Raw genomic sequence first — 19,280 nt, 5'->3', positions numbered from 1 at the left:
ATAGAATATTATAACAACATTCGCATATTAATCTCGTATGTTCGCCTGTCGTAAAATATTAAAGCGTTTCTCAAACTGCAACACATAAGGAAAAGTTGGCTTCTATATTTTTTAGACCAAAGGCAAATCCTTATGTTGTGTAGCTCTGTGAATGCGCCGCAGCCAGGCGCAGTTATGACGCTCACCAACAACCCTGCGGGGTCCTTCATAAACCTCGACGTAGCTTTATTGAAACCGGAAGTTTAACCTGCGTTCATTTCATTTGTTTTTTGGGTAATTTTTGTCAAAAAGATACAAAGATGTTGTCAATGTCAATATTTAACTCAATCCCAACACATATGGTAAGACTTTGTATTTATATCATCATTCTATTGATATAATGTTGCTGTTTCCTGCTGTAGTTTGTAGATAAACTGCAACATTGTAGCTATGCTGCTAAAGAAGACACATTACCATGTTTAGTCTTGCAGTTTACCTACACCTCAGCAACTGTTTATTTGAGATGAAATAACATTTTACATTCGAGATAACATGTATATTAGCCTACAACACACTGTGTTTGCTTTGTATAAACCTCTCAAATACACATTGTGCCATCCTGCCATCTGGTAGATTTCACATTGCCTCGTTCAAACCAGTGCTTTTTAAAACGTTTAATTTCAAGTAGACTTGAAGACTATCATGATGGATGTATTTTATATAAATACTGATACAACATTAAAAATGACAGACAAATAAAACAATACTATGGTCAGGGGGAGGTAAGGATTATCTATGATATTCTTGATCCAAGGCTACTTTTCAGTGATTTCCAGTCAGTGTGATTTGCATTAGGCCACCTTGAATCCTATTTAACATCATCTCTGGAACACCAATCTTTTTTTTTATCTATTGTTAGAGATTGATTTGGTCTGTCAGTTGATCCAGAATAACTTTCATGATTCATTATTAATCATTTAGACATCATCCCATGTTCAGAGAACACTGACTATGACTGGGATATCTTTATTGATAATAAACATAATGTAAAAAATACATACATTGTTACACCATTATCAAAAGAATAAAATACCAAAAAAAAACACTCTTCCAATGTGATCCTTTCAGAAATGTACGTGCACATTATGTCATGTTGCGTGATGCTGATGTGTATGCAATATGTAACCTATGGTATTTGGACGTCCACAGTACACACCCAATGGTGCCAAAAGTGTCCTTGTGCATGTCAGCCAGAGTGCAAGAAAATGGGATAAGATTACATATTTTGTGTTGAGCTTTTATTGTCGACAATCTACTGCCCTCTGAGTGTTGTTCAAATCAACCTTTGTCTGGCATATTCACTAATTATCCACTGTAAAATCCTAATTTAACTCTTCAGAGTGTATACAATACACATGGGTCCATTAGGTTACAGTTGTACACTCAATAGTTACAGGTGGATAACCACATTGAGGATTTAACTATCTGCTTTGTATTTAACTTTGTATGTTTTATTTATTGATGTATTTCTCTGTTACAGGATTATAAAGGTCAGAAGCTTGCCGAACAGATCTTCCAGGGGATCATACTCGTCTCAGCGGTAAGCACACAAGATATTATTCCCTTAAAATAAGTCATAAAATCATTATACTGTGATTATTATTTTTGCCTGTATTCTGAAAGCTAAACCGTCAACATTGTCTTCTAGGTGATTGGATTCATTTATGGCTACGTCATTGAACAGTTTGGATGGACGGTGTACATCGTTTTGGCAGGTTTTGCCGTGTCCTGTGTGGTACGTTTTCTTTTGTTCACATTTCTTTGTGGTCTCTGTCGGGGGGGGGGGGGGGGGGGGGGGCATATATATATGGTATAACCAGTTGTTTATCATTACTATAATCCAGTGGTTCTCAATGTGGATTCCAGGTAGCCTGGCATTAGCCAAACTGATATCATGGATTCACTCACACGCTCCTCCACGGTATCAGTCTGGACTTCGGCCCATAGGAAGCGAGTATGAGAAATCAGAAAATGACCGGACCAATCAGTGACTGTGTTACACTGTTTAGTTCAAATGCAGTCACTGATTGGCCCGGTCGTTTTCTGATTTCTCTTACTCTCTGCCTATGGGCCGAAGTCCAGACTGATACCATGGAGGAACGCGCGTGTGAATCCACGTTATCAGTTTGGCTAATGCCAGGCTAGATTCCAGGGACTCTGTGGGTTCCTTTAGGGGTGTCTAAATTGACCCATACAAGACTGTAACTCTGACAGTGTATAAATGGAATCAAGTAGGTCGGGAGTGGCTTATTGTCGGTATCAGCCGGTAACACGCGGGAGTCTGTCCCCGTTACAATGCGCTAGACCCCTGAGAGATGGACTGCTGAGGTGGAGCGCCACACCTACCATCAGCTCCCAGTACTTGCCGCACGACTTGCCAAGCCGTGCTACTCATACGCTGAGTTGGCGGTGCCCGGAATCGAACCCATGACCTTGCGGTACAAAGGCAAGAGCTCTACCGACTGAGCTACCCGAGCTACTAAATGGACTAAATGATACTAAATGGAATCAAATGAACCCTAATGGGTCCATTTGGTTCCATTTATGCACTGTCAGAGTTAAGGGGAGACCTTGAAATTTGAAAGTTTGAGAAACACTGCTATAATCTAACCACATCTTGCTGCCCTTGTGGCCCGTGGCAGTTTAGGCATTTAGCAGACACTCTTAATCCAGAGCAATTGACAACAAGCAAGGCAATACAATAGCAAGGTAATACATCAATTGCATAGAAATATCAATCTAGAAAAAAATTACGTAGGTAGACAGAGCACCTAATCAGTAAAAAACTTGATATAAAACTTAAGAATGCTATCTAGCTTTCATGTGTGGTCATTGAGGGTAGGCGAGTGCTACGGGCTTAGGTGAAGTCTGAAGAGGTCAGGTGAGTCTTCAGGCCATGGCGGAAGCTAGGGAGTGAGTCTGTCGTTTTAAGTGCGACAAGGAGTTTATTCCACAGTTTGTGGACCAGGATGGCGAATTGTCTAGGACGAGTGGATTGTTTTTTCCTGGGGTGTTTAGCGAGGGTTCTGTCAGCATCCCTGTGTTAGCTGATCTGAGTGAACGGGTTGGGTTGATCAGGCTTTGGAGGTATGTATGTACAGAACCAACCCTCTCCTCTTCTCTCCCCTGTAGCTGACGCTGCCCCCGTGGCCCATGTACAGAACCAACCCTCTCCCCTGGCAGCCCACCCTCCCAGACCCCTGTGCGGAAGTCAGCCAGAAACCTCAGGAGAGCCTCAAGAAGAAGAAGCACAAGTAGTAGAACTCGCGACCAGAACCGTTGTACCGCTGCAGCTGCTTTTCGTTCTTTAGTTTTTTTTACAATGGAAACGACTGATTTTATTTTGTCTAAAAAACATTAATAACAGCATTTGAAAATATAACCGTTATAGTGTCTGCCACGCAATCGTACATACAATCAATAAACATCCAGTGTTGTGTATGACTTGTAGTCGTAACATTTCTTTCAGACCTCCTTTATTTGCTACAAAGTAAAAGATGTGGTGTGAATTTAAGGTTGTTCCAACCATTATATAAAAATGGCAACAATGAGAACAGAAAAAAATGAACATGTAAGATTTTTATGTTTATTAGAAAGATTGCAATTAAAATATCTACAGTCCATTTTGTAAAATAAAATACAAAAGGCTGCACAAATGAAATGTGGGTTCTAAAGATTCTTGTGAACTCTAGTTTTAATTATAAATAACATTTTTTTTTTTTTTTCTAACACAGTAGGTAGAATTTTATATCTACTTTACAATGAACCCACAATATCTACTTTGTAATGAACGCACAATACAGTTGCATAGGTAGCCTGCAAGTCGCACAATTTTCTGCTATGTGCTGGAAAGTGAAGTGAGGCACAAAAAGAAAATTCTAATTGCATAGCATACTATTGCCTATACAAAGTCAGCTAATGCTTGAGCATATATTGTGATTCCTAACCTTTGAAGGAAACGTCCTCAAAGAATTTCAACTGTCTGACCATCACAGCAAAGGATTGATACTTCTCTTCTCCCATCTGCTCTCGAAGGCACAGCTGCAAAGTCACACAAGATTGTTTTGTAAACAAATGCTATTTAATTTAGCCTGAGATCAATATGAATCTTTGGTTTCATATAAACAATCTCACAAGTAGGCCTATGTTTGTTAATGGCAACTTTCAAATTGTCAAGCCCTAAACAGTGCCCTTGATTTATGTGAAGTGCATGTGGATATAAAAAAAAAACTGTAATGGAGAAGTTCCAGTTCACTAGCCTGGCATCGCCAGTCAAGTTCCTCCACGTAATCAGTCTGGCAATGCCAGGCGACCAGTTCACTGTATGTTATAAATTCACCGGAAATCATTTATTCAGTGGGACTTAATTTTTTACACCAATTAGAATAACTATTCAAAATCCTAGCCTACAGATATTCAATTCTGAAAGTGTCTCAATAATTCCCTGAACAATGCTGCCATGATTTTAGTGCAGTTTACAAAAAATGCTGATCAGGGCAGAGCGGTAGAGACACAAATCTCTACAAAACGCTTCAAATTCAAATCAACTATTACATCATGCCATTCTAAAAGTTCAGCGGTGTGATTTCATACAGTACCTCTAGTCTGTCGTCGTCGTCCTCTGTCTCCATGATGTCCAGGACTTTGTCCAGTAGTTTGACCCCCAGACCCTTCACCACGTCTGTCCTCAGGTGTTCGATGGCCCTCCGGATCTTGGCCGGACCAGAGCTGGAACCTTTGGACCGAGAGCAGAACGCTGTTGGTTATGTGTTTTTGTTTTGTTTTAGCGATTATGTGTAGACCTTGGTGGCTGCGGCAAGAATTCTCCTCTACAATAATAAAGCCTGGTTTATTTACACGACAGAAATTGCAGGTCTACAAGCTCGGCTAATTTTGTGCACAAAACTAAGCATCATTTAACTCAATTAACATTGAATATGGATCTTCGATCTGGATGATTGATTGGTGATTTTTCATTTTCATTTACATTTTTTATATATTTTAATATTATGGAAGTTATTAACCCCATTAAAGGTGAGATGTCACGCCCAGAAATGTTACATTATGATACAGTAGGTCACGTGGTCCCTCTGTAAACGGTCTGAAATAGGCAGAGAGCAGCGCCTCTTGCTGACTCGCACTGACCAGGAAATTGAGGAAGTGGCCTAACATAAAATGTATTTTGATTGTAATATTGCGCAAATAAAATATATGTGCCCAATAGAATATCTTAGTTACATCGATATCGTTCACGTGAACTAGTCTGTTCATGCTTATTCATTATAATGATCAAAATCACTATGAGAGCACCGCACAGGCAGAGCCACATTTGTCATGGTCACCGAGCACCACCACTATATGTGTCCGTCTTTAGCTCCCTCCTCCGCGGCTGGAATCCAGCATTCACCCGCCCAGCAGCAGGGGTGGTAATCCACCGACCACCATAGCAATTTTTATCTTTTCAACAAATAAGCTAACTACTTGACATGAACAATGTTGCTAAAACTAAGATATCTGAGGTAATATAAATGTTATATACACACCGATTTAGTAATAAAAGACAACCTGGTTTTCATTGGTTGGCTATTTTTTTTTGTGCCATGCTATGAGCTTGTAGATCTGCTATCTATCGCGGCCAAATAAAACCGGTATAACTTTGGGGTTCCTTGACATGAAAAGGTTTGAGAACCACTGATGTGTTTTTCAGAAAACTGACATTATTTTGTAGAATCTGATCTCAGGTCTTAATAGTAGCAGGTAACTACTGTATGTGTTAGTGATGGGTGTGTGTGTGTGTGTGTGTGTGTGTGTGTGTGTGTGTGTGTGTGTGTGTGTGTGTGTGTGCTTCAGTCTCACCCAGTGGTAATTCACCCAGTGACAAGTCCTTGTCTTCCTGAGCCTTCCCATGAAGCACCAGGGTGTCCCTGTACTTCCTGTTCAGCTTGAACTCAGGCAACGCAGTAGAGCCCAGTCTGTCTGCGTCTGGCTCGCTGCTCACACCCTCTCTGCCCTCCAGTCTCAACGTCTGGGTCATCATCTGGACCAGGTCCTGCATGTCGTTGCATTCACTCTTCCTGAGAAACAATCCAGACCACAAACATCATGACCTGTAAAGTTAGATTAGGTTCTGCAGCAGCACAGAGAACAAGCTGGGGGGTTTTCAGAGCAAAGTCATTTTAAGCACTTTCAACCTTTGGTGTCTGTAATTTGGATGTCATTATAGGTGAATCTTTTCAAATATTGTCAGAAATTGTGAAAATTAATACTGCAATGTAGGAACACTTTGTTACAAGTACAATTCCGGTAATCAAAATGTACCTAAGAGTAACAAAGTAGGCTACTCATTATGCAGAACGTCCCATTTCACAAGTTGGTACTCAGTGAAGCAACTCCATGATGGACTCTTAGTGTGATGATTGAACAGAACAATGATCTTTTCAGCCACTGCAACATTTTGTAATTGGCAGTGCTCTCACCCTTCCTTGCAGTGCCAGTCCCCCTCGGAGCGTTCTGTGGAACTTGTGGAGGAGCTGCAGTAATCCTCCTCTGACGGTCGCCGCCGCAACCTGTCCTGCTGGGAAAGGAAACGCCTCGTTAAAGAAGGAACCATATCTCCTTTGAGTAAAGGTGGTTGCACATTGCTGCGTTTTTCGTTGCGAAATGCGTTTTTCAGGGCAAGGAGAGAGAGAGAGATAGAGAGAGCAAGGGACCGAGTGGTGCACGAAACGGGCAGCAGTGTGCAAACTTGACTGACATAACATGAGGTTGATTTTTTTATTCACGCTCTCCGAAATTCACCCCGATATTCGGCCTGAAAAACGCAGCAGTGTGCAACCAGCTTAAGGCAGACGAGATCTCAACCTCCCAAAACCACACAAACTTGTAGTTGTAGTAGTAGTAGTAGTTGCGACCATAGGTCGCTACATAGTATGAAAACCTCCATCTCATGTCTGTCTGTCTGTCTGTCCTTCACTCTTCTGACATCACAATGACAGATCAGCAGAAGGATATACTGTAGCTGACCTGTTCTGACATCACCTCATCCCAGCTCAGCAGAAGTATATAGCTGATCTGTTCTGACATCACAATGATGTTGCAAATGAATTCCGTCATTGTCCCTTTTAAGCCCATGTGCGTCACAGTGTCCAACTTAAACAACCAACCACAACGCGAGTCACACTTGCAAATTAATTCTGCCCATGTGCTCGCTTCTCGCCCTTAGGGCGTCTTACTGGTAGTAATAGTCGAAGTACTAGTAGTACCAGTAGTAGTAAACTTAGATTTAGAAGGCGTCTAAATGGGTTGAAAACACAATGCATTGCAATACAAGACATTCATAAGAACTAGTTCTAGTGACATTCATAAGACCTAGATCTAGTGAGGGATTTAGAGAGACACCTTATTGTTGATCTCACTGATGGAATCAGAAACAGAACGGACAACTGATGTGTTGTAGTTCTCCTCCGCCGTGGAGGAAGTGACATCATAAGACGCCCTTCTTACTGCAGTGTCGGCTGTGGAAGAGCAGAGAATCAAAGCAGCGGAAGAGCAGAGAATCAAAGCAGCGGATTAATGATGACTTGAAACAGGTTGTTCCTTCCCATAATTAAGGGAACCGAAACCATTTAAAACAAAATGTTTATCTCATCTTTAAATACATGAGGTTATACATTTTCCACAAGTCCCAACCCTATGACACCAGTTTGCTTTACTGCAGTGTCTTCAATACCTTTCAGCCCAAGGACCCCATAGCTGAGAGAGAGATGAAGCAGGGACCCCCAATACATATTGGATTTCTTTAAATAGATTTCATGCATAGCTTCATAGATCTGTTTGACCAAAAAAAATAAAATAATAGACGATCTACAAGCTCACATTAGAATAGGGATGCAGGGGTTAATGTAAAAAATAAGATTATACCACAAATATTTGATGGGGCCCCGTTCACAATAAAACAAAGTGACTGGCTGATTACCTGGCTGGCTGATGATGTTAGTGTCTTGGGACTGTCTCAATCGTCTTCTCTCTCTGGCAGTGAGTGGACGGTGCTGTGAGGACAACAACAAATCATGTTTATTTTGTATCAGAGAGATGAACTAACTGTCATAACTTGAGAGTCACAGCAGGGGTCTATCCAACCTGTGGCAGTGGTAAAACACTAAACAGGGGGCTAACCAACCTGTGGCAGTGGTAAAACAGGGTCTAACCAACCCGTGGCAGTGGTAAAACAGGGTCTAACCAACCTGTGGCAGTGGTAAAACAGGGGCTAACCAACCTGTGGCAGTGGTAAAACAGGGGGCTAACCAACCTGTGGCAGTGGTAAAACAGGGTCTAACCAACCCGTGGCAGTGGTAAAACAGGGGGCTAACCAACCCGTGGCAGTGGTAAAACAGGGTCTAACCAACCTGTGGCAGTGGTAAAACAGAGGCTAACCAACCTGTGGCAGTGGTAAAACAGGGGCTAACCAACCAGTGGTAAAACAGGGTCTAACCAACCCGTGGCAGTGGTAAAACAGGGGGCTAACCAACCTGTGGCAGTGGTAAAACAGGGGCTAACCAACCTGTGGCAGTGGTAAAACAGGGCTAACCAACCTGTGGCAGTGGTAAAACAGGGGGCTAACCAACCCGTGGCAGTGGTAAAACAGGGTCTAACCAACCTGTGGCAGTGGTAAAACAGAGGCTAACCAACCTGTGGCAGTGGTAAAACAGGGGCTAACCAACCAGTGGTAAAACAGGGTCTAACCAACCTGTGGCAGTGGTAAAACAGGGGGCTAACCAACCTGTGGCAGTGGTAAAACAGGGCTAACCAACCTGTGGCAGTGGTAAAACAGGGGCTAACCAACCTGTGGCAGTGGTAAAACAGGGGCTAACCAACCTGTGGCAGTGGTAAAACAGAGCTAACCAACCTGTGGCAGTGGTAAAACAGGGGCTAACCAACCCGTGGCAGTGGTAAAACAGGGGCTAACCAACCTGTGGCAGTGGTAAAACAGAGCTAACCAACCTGTGGCAGTGGTAAAACAGGGCTAACCAACCTGTGGCAGTGGTAAAACAGAGCTAACCAACCTGTGGCAGTGGTAAAACAGGGGCTAACCAACCTGTGGCAGTGGTAAAAGTCTGTCCTTAGAAGAACAAACCGATGAGGAGGAGGAGGAGGATGTTTCTAAAGTCATATTCTTCCTCTCTGTGGTCCACTTGCTCCTCTTCCTCGCTTCCACGGCAACAGCGTCAACAGGAGCGGGAGGCAGAGGTCTAGTAACTGTCACCTTAGACTTGACAAGAGACGAACACAATTCAACATAAACATTCATCAAGTTATGTGATTCATAAACTTGGAAGGAATGTAGTAGTGTGTCTGCCTGTCTGTCTGTCTGTAGCTAAAGTCACAACAAACCCACTGGACCGATCAGCACCAAAGTTCTTGTGCACGCTACCAGTTAATCCACAGAAGAACCTCCCCAATTTGTAGCGATGATGAAACCTTGCCCAAATAAATGTGGAGTCCTAGATACGTCCTAGATGCTGGGCACGTGAAGTGACCAGATCGACATTGGAGCCACGTCATCTCTATGTGGGTTCTGTGATCCACATAATTATTCTAGCTCATTGTTAAAGTCAATCATCTCCATTCCTGAAGGTTTCTAAGGGCAAACCATCTCAAGTATGTATATACCTTGTGTTGTGCGCCATGTGTTTGTCCTGTGTCCTTGGGTCTGGTGCTCTGGGAGATGGAAGGTTCTAAGGACGGGTACGGAGCAGAGGGGTCCGGCCTGGTCACATGCTGGAGAGATTCCTCCTGAAAAGATTCCTAAACCAATACAAAGAGAACTTTATTGGTACCAGTGATGGAAGAAGTACTGCAGTATCAATACTGCAATGTAGATGTACTCTGTTACAAGTAAAAGTCCCATATTCAAAATTGACTTGAGTAAAAGACTAAAAGTACAAACGTATCAGCATCACAATGTACTTAAAGTACTAAAAGTAAAAGTACTCAAAGTGCACAATGTCCAATTTCACAAGTTCAAAATGTATTCAAAATATTTTTTTAAATAGCCGAGCTACAAGCTCACAATGCACATTGTGAGATTGTAGATCTGCTATTTTCAAATGTCCGAAATATATATATTGGGCTGTAGTGGATAGTGCATTTTGTCCCTATCTTCACTTTGACCATCCTAGATTTGCATGTTGTATGCGCTATTAATTATTAACAGGTACAGATATAAATGTAGTCAGCAGGTGTATACATTATAGCCAAATACAGTCAAAGGAAAATAGTATATTATTATTATTCAACAATTCTGAGGGGAATCCTTGATTTTTATGGTGGACTATATTGCAGAAGTGATACAGTAAGGTCATGGATCATGGAGAAGAGAACCTGGATTCTCACCAATGCTGCGACGGGATCAAAGGGCTCCAATAGTCTTTCTGTGGATTCTAGGCTCTCCTGCAAAGAAAGTACCTGATGAGTGTATGATTAGACAAGTAGAAGTACTATTCCTAATGCAACAAGGGAAAACTACTACTCTATTGCAGTGGTTTTCAAAACTTCCTGTGCACAAGGCACACCAATGGGCAAGTCTAAATCTCAAGGCGGGCAGAAACCCCTTATCTCCATATTTTTGTGGAGTTCTTTTCCCCCTTAAATGAATGCTTGATTGATCATACAGTGTCACACAAAAGCATCAAAAGAAGCAGCTCCACGGGCTCGAAAGAGACGCGTTTTGAGCTTGTAGATCTGCTTCTTTTATTTGAATCCTAAAAGTTTTGGACATAATATGAGGTTTCCACCCGACAGAGACGATACAATAACATGGGGTTGTCAGTCGTCACAAACCCCCCCATGCCGCAGACGGGCCATTCTCCCGTCCCGGCACGCCGGCATCACTGGAGCGCTCTTACTTACGTGTATATCTGACGTGCCGTGGCTTTGTGCCGGCGCCCCCTTGAGGAGAATGACGGTGTCATTATTTCTATTGTCCAAGTTGCCCTCCCTCCTGACATCTTCTGTGCTGCTGGGTTTAGGGTCTTCAGACCACCAGTCAGAAGATGCACCGCCGGGAGGAGAAACAGCACGTTCTCTGTGGAGGTCAGCATGCGTCGGACTCAGACCCTCCTCCTCCACCACCGCCGCCCCCTTCAGTAACTCCAAGGTATCGTCCTTATTATCGTCTGCGTCTGACATCTCATCGTCCACTACAGACGCCAAGCATTTATTGTCCCCGGGCTTCAGTGCGGCGGCTTGTGAGCGATGGTATCGCAAGCCGTTGGGAGGTCTCCTCTCCCCAACAACACCTGATGATGAGGGTGGGGGCTTCACGCGGTGCTGTTTTGAGGGGGATGAAGGAGGAGGTGAGGAGGGATCCGGTGGTTTCTCTCTGGCCTTCCTGTTTCTCGAGCCACTGTGAGTCACAGGTTCTTGATGATCAGCAGCCGGCGGTTTTGACCCGGCCGAACGTGGCCTCTGAACCAGTCTCTCCTCCCGGTCCTCGTCGGCATCCTGCTGCGGCTGGAAGGCGATGTCGACACCGCTTATAGTCGCCATGGAAACGACGCTGCCTTGCAGAGTGTCGGTGGGTGAAGGTGTCTGGACTTGGTGACGCTCCGCGACGCCGTTCTCCACTTTACTCTGCTGTGACCTCTGCTCTTTCTGAAGATCAAGGGAAGAAAAACCAGACAGCTTGTTTAATGTGGCATCTTAACTCATTCTCCTGAAGGACCCCTGACCTATATGTTTTACATCCCTTCACAGTGCCACGGAAGAGCAAAACAATACCAGGAGGGTGTCATTTCACACATGAACACATTAGCTGCTTACAACGTGGGGAGTTACAATGGGGTAGTAGTGAGTTGGTATCTCTCACACCGACGATACTAAAGAAAACAACAACATCTGCAGTATGGTGCCACTTTTAACTCATCTGGTGCCGATCCCGAACTAGTTCGGCTTTATTTCAATCCAATACAATCTTTTTTTTATTAATTCACTTACCCCGAGCTGCTTGTAGAGTCGTGGGTGGTCCTGGCTCGCTAGCCGCTAGCCAGCTAGCCGTTCTACTCTGTCCGACGATATATTCCATTAAAAATGGTTTAAAATACATTTTTGAGCTCCCCAATGTTCACCCGATGTTCGGCGCCGCTTCCGATGAGTACACGAGTGTGCCGATCCCGAAGTAGTTCGGCTTTATTTAATTAAATGAATAAAATGATAAGAGGCCTTCTGAAGCCTGGCCTGATTTTTCTAGCTACTAGCCGAAAGCTAGCAACCTCCCGGCCGGCCGTAATTTGCGAACGCAATCGCCAATCTCCGCCTAATCCAATGAAAGACCGCATCTTTAAAGGCTTATATCTCTTTTTTGTGTTTTAGGGAAGCGGCGCGAGGTTTATTTACGGCGAAATCGCCCAAAAATGATCTTTTAGATGACAAAATGGGAATAGCCATTCTGTTAGCATCTTCATCCGGGACATTTCCATGCCGTGCATGAACGTGAGCACGTCAGGTCCTGGAAGGTGAAGTCCTGGAAGCTAAAGCGCTCGCCTATGAGAGATGCGCTGGCATTCTTTGGCCCCTAGAGGGCGCTGGCACTCAAAGAGTTAAATGCAAGGCCGACATTTCAACATTTCATGTCAATTTCATAAGGAATCCTGAATGAACTGAGATCACATTAGCAGTGTGCAGGCTTCACTGTTTCGTTCTAAAAGTTTTTTTCATGTCAAGCATCGCCAAATAAATGTGACCACGGACGGACCTCCATCTGATAATAATGTGCCACTGTGCCAGGGACCCCAAATATATTATGCATAGTTTTTCTTTCTTCTTTATTCTCATTAGGGGTAAAGTGGTTATCGGTAAACTGAGTTTGATTCTATATTAACACATTTAGCTGGAGACTCCCTGGATTAAAATTGCTACATGAAACCAGTGACATGTTCCTCATTCTCTCACCCGTCTTCCCCTGGGTAAAGGCTCAGGTTGGGGACATTGTTGTTGGGACTGCAGCTCTGCTTTGGCTTGAGGAGGAGGTGACACTGCTGAAACCGCAGCACTGTTAGCACTGTTGGCCCTGCTGTCGTCGCTGCCGCCTGCCGCGGCTTTCTTCCTGGACTTGGCGGTTTTCCTGGGTTGTAGCGAGAAGCAAAACAAACAAACACCGACATCCAAGACGGGATCAGTCGTCTCTAATTAGGAGCAGTAGCTTGTGGCAGCCGAGCAGAAAGCAATGGGAGAAGAAGCGGGCAGGAATGGATAGTTGTAGTGCAGTGAATTATTTAACCACGTTTTCAAAACATTTTGAAAGTAACTAAAAAAGCTGATCTACAAGCTCACAACTAGGGATGGAGCTCAAAACAATGGCCCGCTATTAACTCGATAACAAATGTATTGAGTACCCGGTATCAATAAGCCGGTATCAATTTGTTACTTTTGTCATTTCATAGATGGTGGTCAGCCACAAACTCACAGTCACAACAACTGGCCAATAAAAAAAGATACCAGTTCTGTTCTGAATTTGTCCTCTCACATCTTTCCACAAAATATTAGAAAACGCTCAATAGTGGGCTCGATAAAAGCCCGGCTCAATAAGCAGGATCGATAAGGTGCTCATTATCAATAAAGATTAACGAGCTCCATCCCTACTCACAAAGCATCAGGATGGGATGCATTTTAGCAATTTAAAAGATTTGAGGCAATATAGTGTGAGTAGGTTGCCTCCAGGAACATTTAACCAACTCTTTGGTTGCTTCTAGGAACATTATGTGAGAGCATCACCTACTCTTTGGTCCGTGAGAGTATCACCTACTTAGGGCTGTCACAATTATTACATAATCGCCTAATCGTGATTATTTGACATTATCGCAATTATTTTGTCATAATCGTCATAATCGCGAATGTTGAAAAATGTCAGAAATAGTGGAAATAGCAGATCTACAAGCTCACAACGCGTCGCATCGCGACGCGTTGTGAGCTTGTAGATCGGCTATTTCCACTATCAATGTTATTTTTTAAGTAGTAAGTCGTCAAATATGTCAGTAATGTATTTGTGTGTTTAGGTTAAGTATCATATCTGCCATGTACAACTTCAAAGCCCAAAAGCCAAACAGAAATGTAATTATCAATGACAAAAACACAATTAAATCGTTAATCGCCAATTATTTGTAAAATGTCATATCGTGACAGCCCTACACCTACTCTTTGGTCAGTGAGAGCATCACCTACTCTTTGGTTGCCTCCAGGAACATGGCGATCTGACGTTTGATGTATGGCTGTCGTAGGATGAGCTTGACGTCAGGCCTGTCCTCAGGTCTCTTGCACAGCATGCTTCTGATCAGCTCTCCCAGCTGGGGGTCGTACTTACTGGGCATCTGAGGCAGCTGAAGAGAAAGCAACACATGAATGTGTTACTGTTCCGCATAGCCACCATTTAATTAACTCATGACACAAATTTGAATCCAGAAAATCATTAGATATCAAAAGGCCTAGCAAGAATGGTAGAATTTAGCAACTGAATACACACAAAAAAAGCTAACCAAGGCATAAACTCACAGTTTACCCTGTCCTGTCTGAGCTAAAAACAAAAAATACAAATGCATGTATTACTACTACTTAAAAACAGGACTTGCAGCCGTGAGCTTGTAGATCTGCTATTTTTTAACAGCCAAACAATGTACTTTATTAAATATAATGCTAAGATCTAAATGACCCAGATGATTTCCCGGTTAGCAGGTCAGCTAGTTTTTGATTGTAAAGTAAGTGATCCTCAAGCAGGTTTATCAGGAAAAAATAACTCCCACACAATGTGTTCAAACACAACTACAAGCTGGAAGAGAGGACACATACCTTCCCCTCCACGATGCGGTACACCAGGGAGTTCATGTCCTTGGCGTTGAAGGCATGCTTCAGTGTGGACATCTCATAGACGCAACACCCCAGCGCCCACACGTCTGACTGAAACACACAAAGGAGCAGAGCAGAGGTCTTCAACAGGGGGTGGGCCAAATCCTTTTTGTGATAGGAACTAATTAACCACTTGAACCATAGAATCCCTATTCTGAGGAGAACTTTTGCCAAAAATAGCAGATATACTGTACAAGCTCAGTGTGTAGATCATCACACAGGTTGAGAACCACTGTGCTAGAGAACAGCTGTGGTAGCCTACCTTGTGGTTGTATGGTTTGTTAGAGATACCTTGTGGTTGTACGGTTTGTTAAGAGATACCTTGTGGTTGTATGTTTTTTTAGAGATACCTTGTGGTTGTACGGTTTGCTATAGAGAACAGCTGTGGCAGCCTACCTTGTGGTTGTATGGTTTGTTGGAGAACAGCTCGGGGCTCATGTAATAAGGCGTCCCTATGAGCGTGCTGGCCATGTCGTTCTGGTTCTCCAGGACCCGCGCGATGCCCAGGTCGCCCACTTTGATGATGTTGGTCTTGGTCAGGAAGATGTTCTGCGTCTTCAGGTCCCGGTGAAGGATGTGCTTCTCATGCAGATACTGTATACAGAGTTAGAGTAGAACAGGAAACGTGGACATTTAATTGTATATATTTCTTTTGCCACTGTTTTTTCATAATGGACCTTGATGTGAAAAGGGCTGAAAACCACTGATCTATAGACCTAATGCCAACATACCTGAAGTGCCATGGCTATCTGGACGAACCACTCCACCACCTGCCTCTCTGGTAGGAGCTCTCCCTTCTGCTGCTTCAGCCTGTAGTTAGGGATGGAAAATCACATGTCACGATTATCGTGACCGAAGAAATTGTGATTTAAAATATTATCACGATAATCAAAATATCCCCAATATCCATTATCCTGGGGCGGAACAATTCTCAAAACATTACAAGCGTTCCGACAGCATTGTGAGCTAGCTGTAGATCGGCTTTTTTTTTTTTTTTTGCAAAGAGATTTGGTAGAAAGTGAAGAAAAGACTGTATCAAGTATGTTATTTCCAAGTCTGTTTTTTCCAATTATAGAGGGTTTAAATGGTACCGGAAATGCAGCTCGGCGAATAAAAGGTGAATTGATCCCAGTGCATGACGGAGGATCATTTTACGATAAATTTAAATCTCCACGATACAATTAGTGTTTTTTTTATCACAATGAACGATAATAACGATTATCGTCATAGGAACGGGACCATATGAAATGCACATGTCATGATTATTGTGGCAAAACATTATTGCGATTAACGATGTTATCACAACAACCTAAATATGGTTAAGACCTAAAATGGCAATTTGTTTAACCACTTGACCCCCCGAGCATCCCTATTCTGCGGGGAACGTTTGCCAAAAATAGGCAATCTACATGTTCACAACGCTTTGTGAGCTTGTAGATCTTCTATTTTTTGGGGGGCAAATCACAAAAGCTTATGTAAGGACTCTTGTCAGTCTACGTCTTTGGCAGTAAACAAGTTAATGTCCATTGGTTGAAAACCACTGCGATAAGCGATAATGAGGATCATGGTCCCATGATCCCTACCTGTGGTACAGGTCCCCTCCCTCGCAGAAGCCCATGACGATGTACAGCTGGTAGTCGTCTCCCTCCCAGGACTCCTTGTAGTTGACGATGTTGGGGTGTCTGAGCTGTGAGAGGAGCTGCGCCTCCTGCTCGGCCGCACGCCGCTCCCTCTTGGAGGAGGTGGTCAGGTTCAGCTTCTTTATCACATACTGGGTTGTAGAGGAGGAAAGAGACGAGAAAACAAAAAAAAGGAACATTAAGAAATCCTTTCTGGATTCATCATGGGAAGTTACAGAGGTTTTACCAATTCCTAAACCTGATATCCTACTGGTTTATGTAGTAGGACAGTCCACTGGAGAAGTGGTTCTGATCCTTTTCAGACGGTCTTCTTCTTTTCCTTTCGGCTGTTCCCTTCAGGGGTCACCACAGCCAATCATCTGCCTCCATCTCACCCTGTCCTCTGCCTCCTCTTCTTTCACTCCAACTATAACTTCCTGTCCCCACCTGCCTAGCAGCGCCAACCTCAGCATCCGTCTACCGATATACTCACTATCCCTCCTCTATACATGTCCCAACCATCTCAGTGTGGCCTCTGATTTATCTCCAAAACATCTAACATGGCATTGCTCTGTCCCTCTGATGTACTTTTACTCCCAGACTGTGACCCCCCCAAAAAATATTCATAATTTGCTTTGTGTTTGGAGTTAGTAATTCCATGTGAAGTATTATTGTACAGTAAGATGAGGCATCAGGTTTTATATTTTATTTTATGTAAATCTAACATTGATGCTGATTGGCCTGGTCTGACTGGACATAACCACATTTTAGTTGCATTGATTGATTGATTGATTGATTTTGTTAAAAGGATAACACAAAAGGCTATAGGGGCAGTTGTGTCCATTATGGTCCTGTGTATTCAATACATTTAAAGACAAAGATAAGTTTTGTATATTATTATGACTGAGATGTAAAATATATAATCAATAGGCCTACGTTAACAGTACACCATAGCAAGACTGGCAACTAAACAACTAAACAGCTAAACTGAACAAATTCGTTGTTGTCCAAAGTTTACTATAGTGTCGATTGTCAAAAAGAAATTATATTCTACAAAGCTAAACCATTTTCTTTCTTCTTTTTTTTTTATTTGTTATTATTTTTTGTATCCAAGCGACACCGTCGTACTGCGGATTATAAATGAGTCGTTTGAGATTTATTGTCAAACAAAAGTTGAATAGTTAGCTTTAGCTGATTTAGCTCAACGTTTAGCTATACCTTGACGAATTGGGTATTTTAAAAGATTTTGTTCTGTCATAAACGTTTATTTCGTTCTCCTCACCTGTTTTCGGTCTGTCTTGTGTCTCACCAGGTTCACCTCTCCATAGCTGCCTTTCCCAACGACTCTGATGAAAAGATAATTATTCATCATCAACTCATCGTCCCAAAGTCCTGCTTAATAATCCAACCAAAGTCCGAAAGGCTAACGTTTTACAAAGAGAGGTCAGCACAAATGATGATTTGTTCTCATCTAGTGGACACATGAAGCGGTGGACTTTATGAATCTGGAGTTTAAATAAATCTGTTTTCTTTAGCAGAGTGCCAACAAGACGACTTTGAAAACACAGGAAATCGCATCAGTAGCTGATACACAGCTTTCCGTCACTAAGCAACTGCACCAACGAGAGGGAGTGAGGGGGGCTACTAAACCCCAAATAAAATGCTTTTTAATGGTAGAGCCCCACCTAGTGTCCACACTAAGGAAAATGGTCTAAATTGGATGGAAGATGCACTGATTGCAGGCAGCAGAGGGTATGTACCTGTCTACTGTTCTATTTTATACCAGTGATGGAAGAAGAAGTAGCCTACTAAAAATGACCTTTTTTATATTGATTACTCACACCTTGGAGACTTGAGTTAAATTTCAATAATATGTTTTTGTATTTGTCGCATTCCTATAAAGACAAAAAAAAACTGATTGATTCTGGATGGGGACCCAAATACAAGGCCCTGGATGGGGACCAAAATGCATTTGGGTCAGAATCAATGGGGGTAAATTTAATTGACCCTTGACCCTAAATTTACCCCATTGATTCTGACCCATATGCATTTGGATGATAAAATAGTAGCCTACAATTCTCTCGGTCTGTGTCTCATAGGAGGGCTCTGCAGGGGAGTTCAGAAAACCGTCTGCCAGTGACAGTTCGTTTGGAAGATTTCTTTTTTTTTAAACAAGATTTTTATTTTTATATTTAGATTTTTATTACCACAAGAACAATGGCTTCCATTATAACATTGTAGCTTATCAGGAATGGAAAGCCTGCAGTTTCTATTAGCTTGGGTTCCCCATCGATGATGTCACTGGTAGACGATTTTCAACTGCCCACAGCCCTATATGAGACACAGACCGAGTAGAAAAGAAATGTGCTATTTTATCATGAACATTAATGAGGACCAATTACTGTATATGAAGGTAGGTTGACAAGTCCTAGTAAAAGTGTCAGCGGCAATGTAGAAATACTGCATACTTGAGCAAATGTGCAAAGGTATTGGCATCAAAAGTACCAAAAGTAAAAGTATTCATTGTGCAGAATGTCCCATTTCAAATGTTCAAAAATATTATCTTTTGAAAATAGCAGATCTACAAACGTTTGTAGATGTTGAGCTTCCATTTGAGCAGGACTGCACGTCTGACCAGCAAAAATCAAAATCAACCTCTGACTCCTCATCTGTACCAGTGACTCTGATTAGTCCAGGGCGGAAAATGCACAAACCTTTGACTCAAGG

The 19,280-nt window shown here is 42.7% G+C and overlaps 2 protein-coding genes across 2 annotated transcripts; one reads left to right on the top strand and one right to left on the bottom strand.

Moving 5' to 3' along the window:
• The first annotated feature begins 213 nt into the window (after positions 1 to 213).
• spcs1 (signal peptidase complex subunit 1) lies at positions 214 to 3,480 on the top strand. Its single transcript, XM_080727917.1, has 4 exons — positions 214 to 341; positions 1,520 to 1,579; positions 1,688 to 1,774; positions 3,172 to 3,480. Exons 1-4 carry the CDS (start codon positions 300 to 302, stop codon positions 3,295 to 3,297), a joined length of 315 nt encoding a protein of 104 aa, XP_080584043.1. The 5' UTR covers positions 214 to 299; the 3' UTR covers positions 3,298 to 3,480.
• A 501-nt stretch (positions 3,481 to 3,981) lies between these two features.
• nek4 (NIMA-related kinase 4) lies at positions 3,982 to 18,046 on the bottom strand (the record flags this gene model as incomplete). The annotated part of the gene is made up of 15 exons (XM_080728113.1): positions 17,836 to 18,046; positions 16,518 to 16,705; positions 15,666 to 15,744; positions 15,331 to 15,528; positions 14,878 to 14,985; positions 14,257 to 14,411; positions 12,988 to 13,159; positions 10,948 to 11,691; positions 9,134 to 9,307; positions 8,015 to 8,087; positions 7,438 to 7,553; positions 6,516 to 6,610; positions 5,896 to 6,113; positions 4,638 to 4,774; positions 3,982 to 4,080 (listed from the first exon to the last, which is right to left on the bottom strand). The coding sequence occupies exons 1-15, from the start codon at positions 17,923 to 17,925 to the stop codon at positions 3,982 to 3,984; spliced, it is 2,646 nt and encodes an 881-aa protein (XP_080584239.1). The 5' UTR covers positions 17,926 to 18,046.
• Positions 18,047 to 19,280: the final 1,234 nt, after the last annotated feature.

The sequence above is a fragment of the Nannobrachium achirus genome, assembly GCF_963921795.1.
Source record: "Nannobrachium achirus genome assembly, chromosome: 6".
Taxonomy (NCBI): domain Eukaryota; kingdom Metazoa; phylum Chordata; class Actinopteri; order Myctophiformes; family Myctophidae; genus Nannobrachium; species Nannobrachium achirus.
This window is presented reverse-complemented; position numbering and strand designations above follow the sequence as displayed.

Coding starts and splice junctions, on each gene's coding strand:
- spcs1 (XM_080727917.1), top strand. CDS start 300: ATGTTGTCAATGTCAATATTTAACTCAATCCCAACACATATG. Junction 342..1,519: donor ACTCAATCCCAACACATATG/GTAAGACTTTGT, acceptor TCTCTGTTACAG/GATTATAAAGGTCAGAAGCT. Junction 1,580..1,687: donor GGATCATACTCGTCTCAGCG/GTAAGCACACAA, acceptor ATTGTCTTCTAG/GTGATTGGATTCATTTATGG.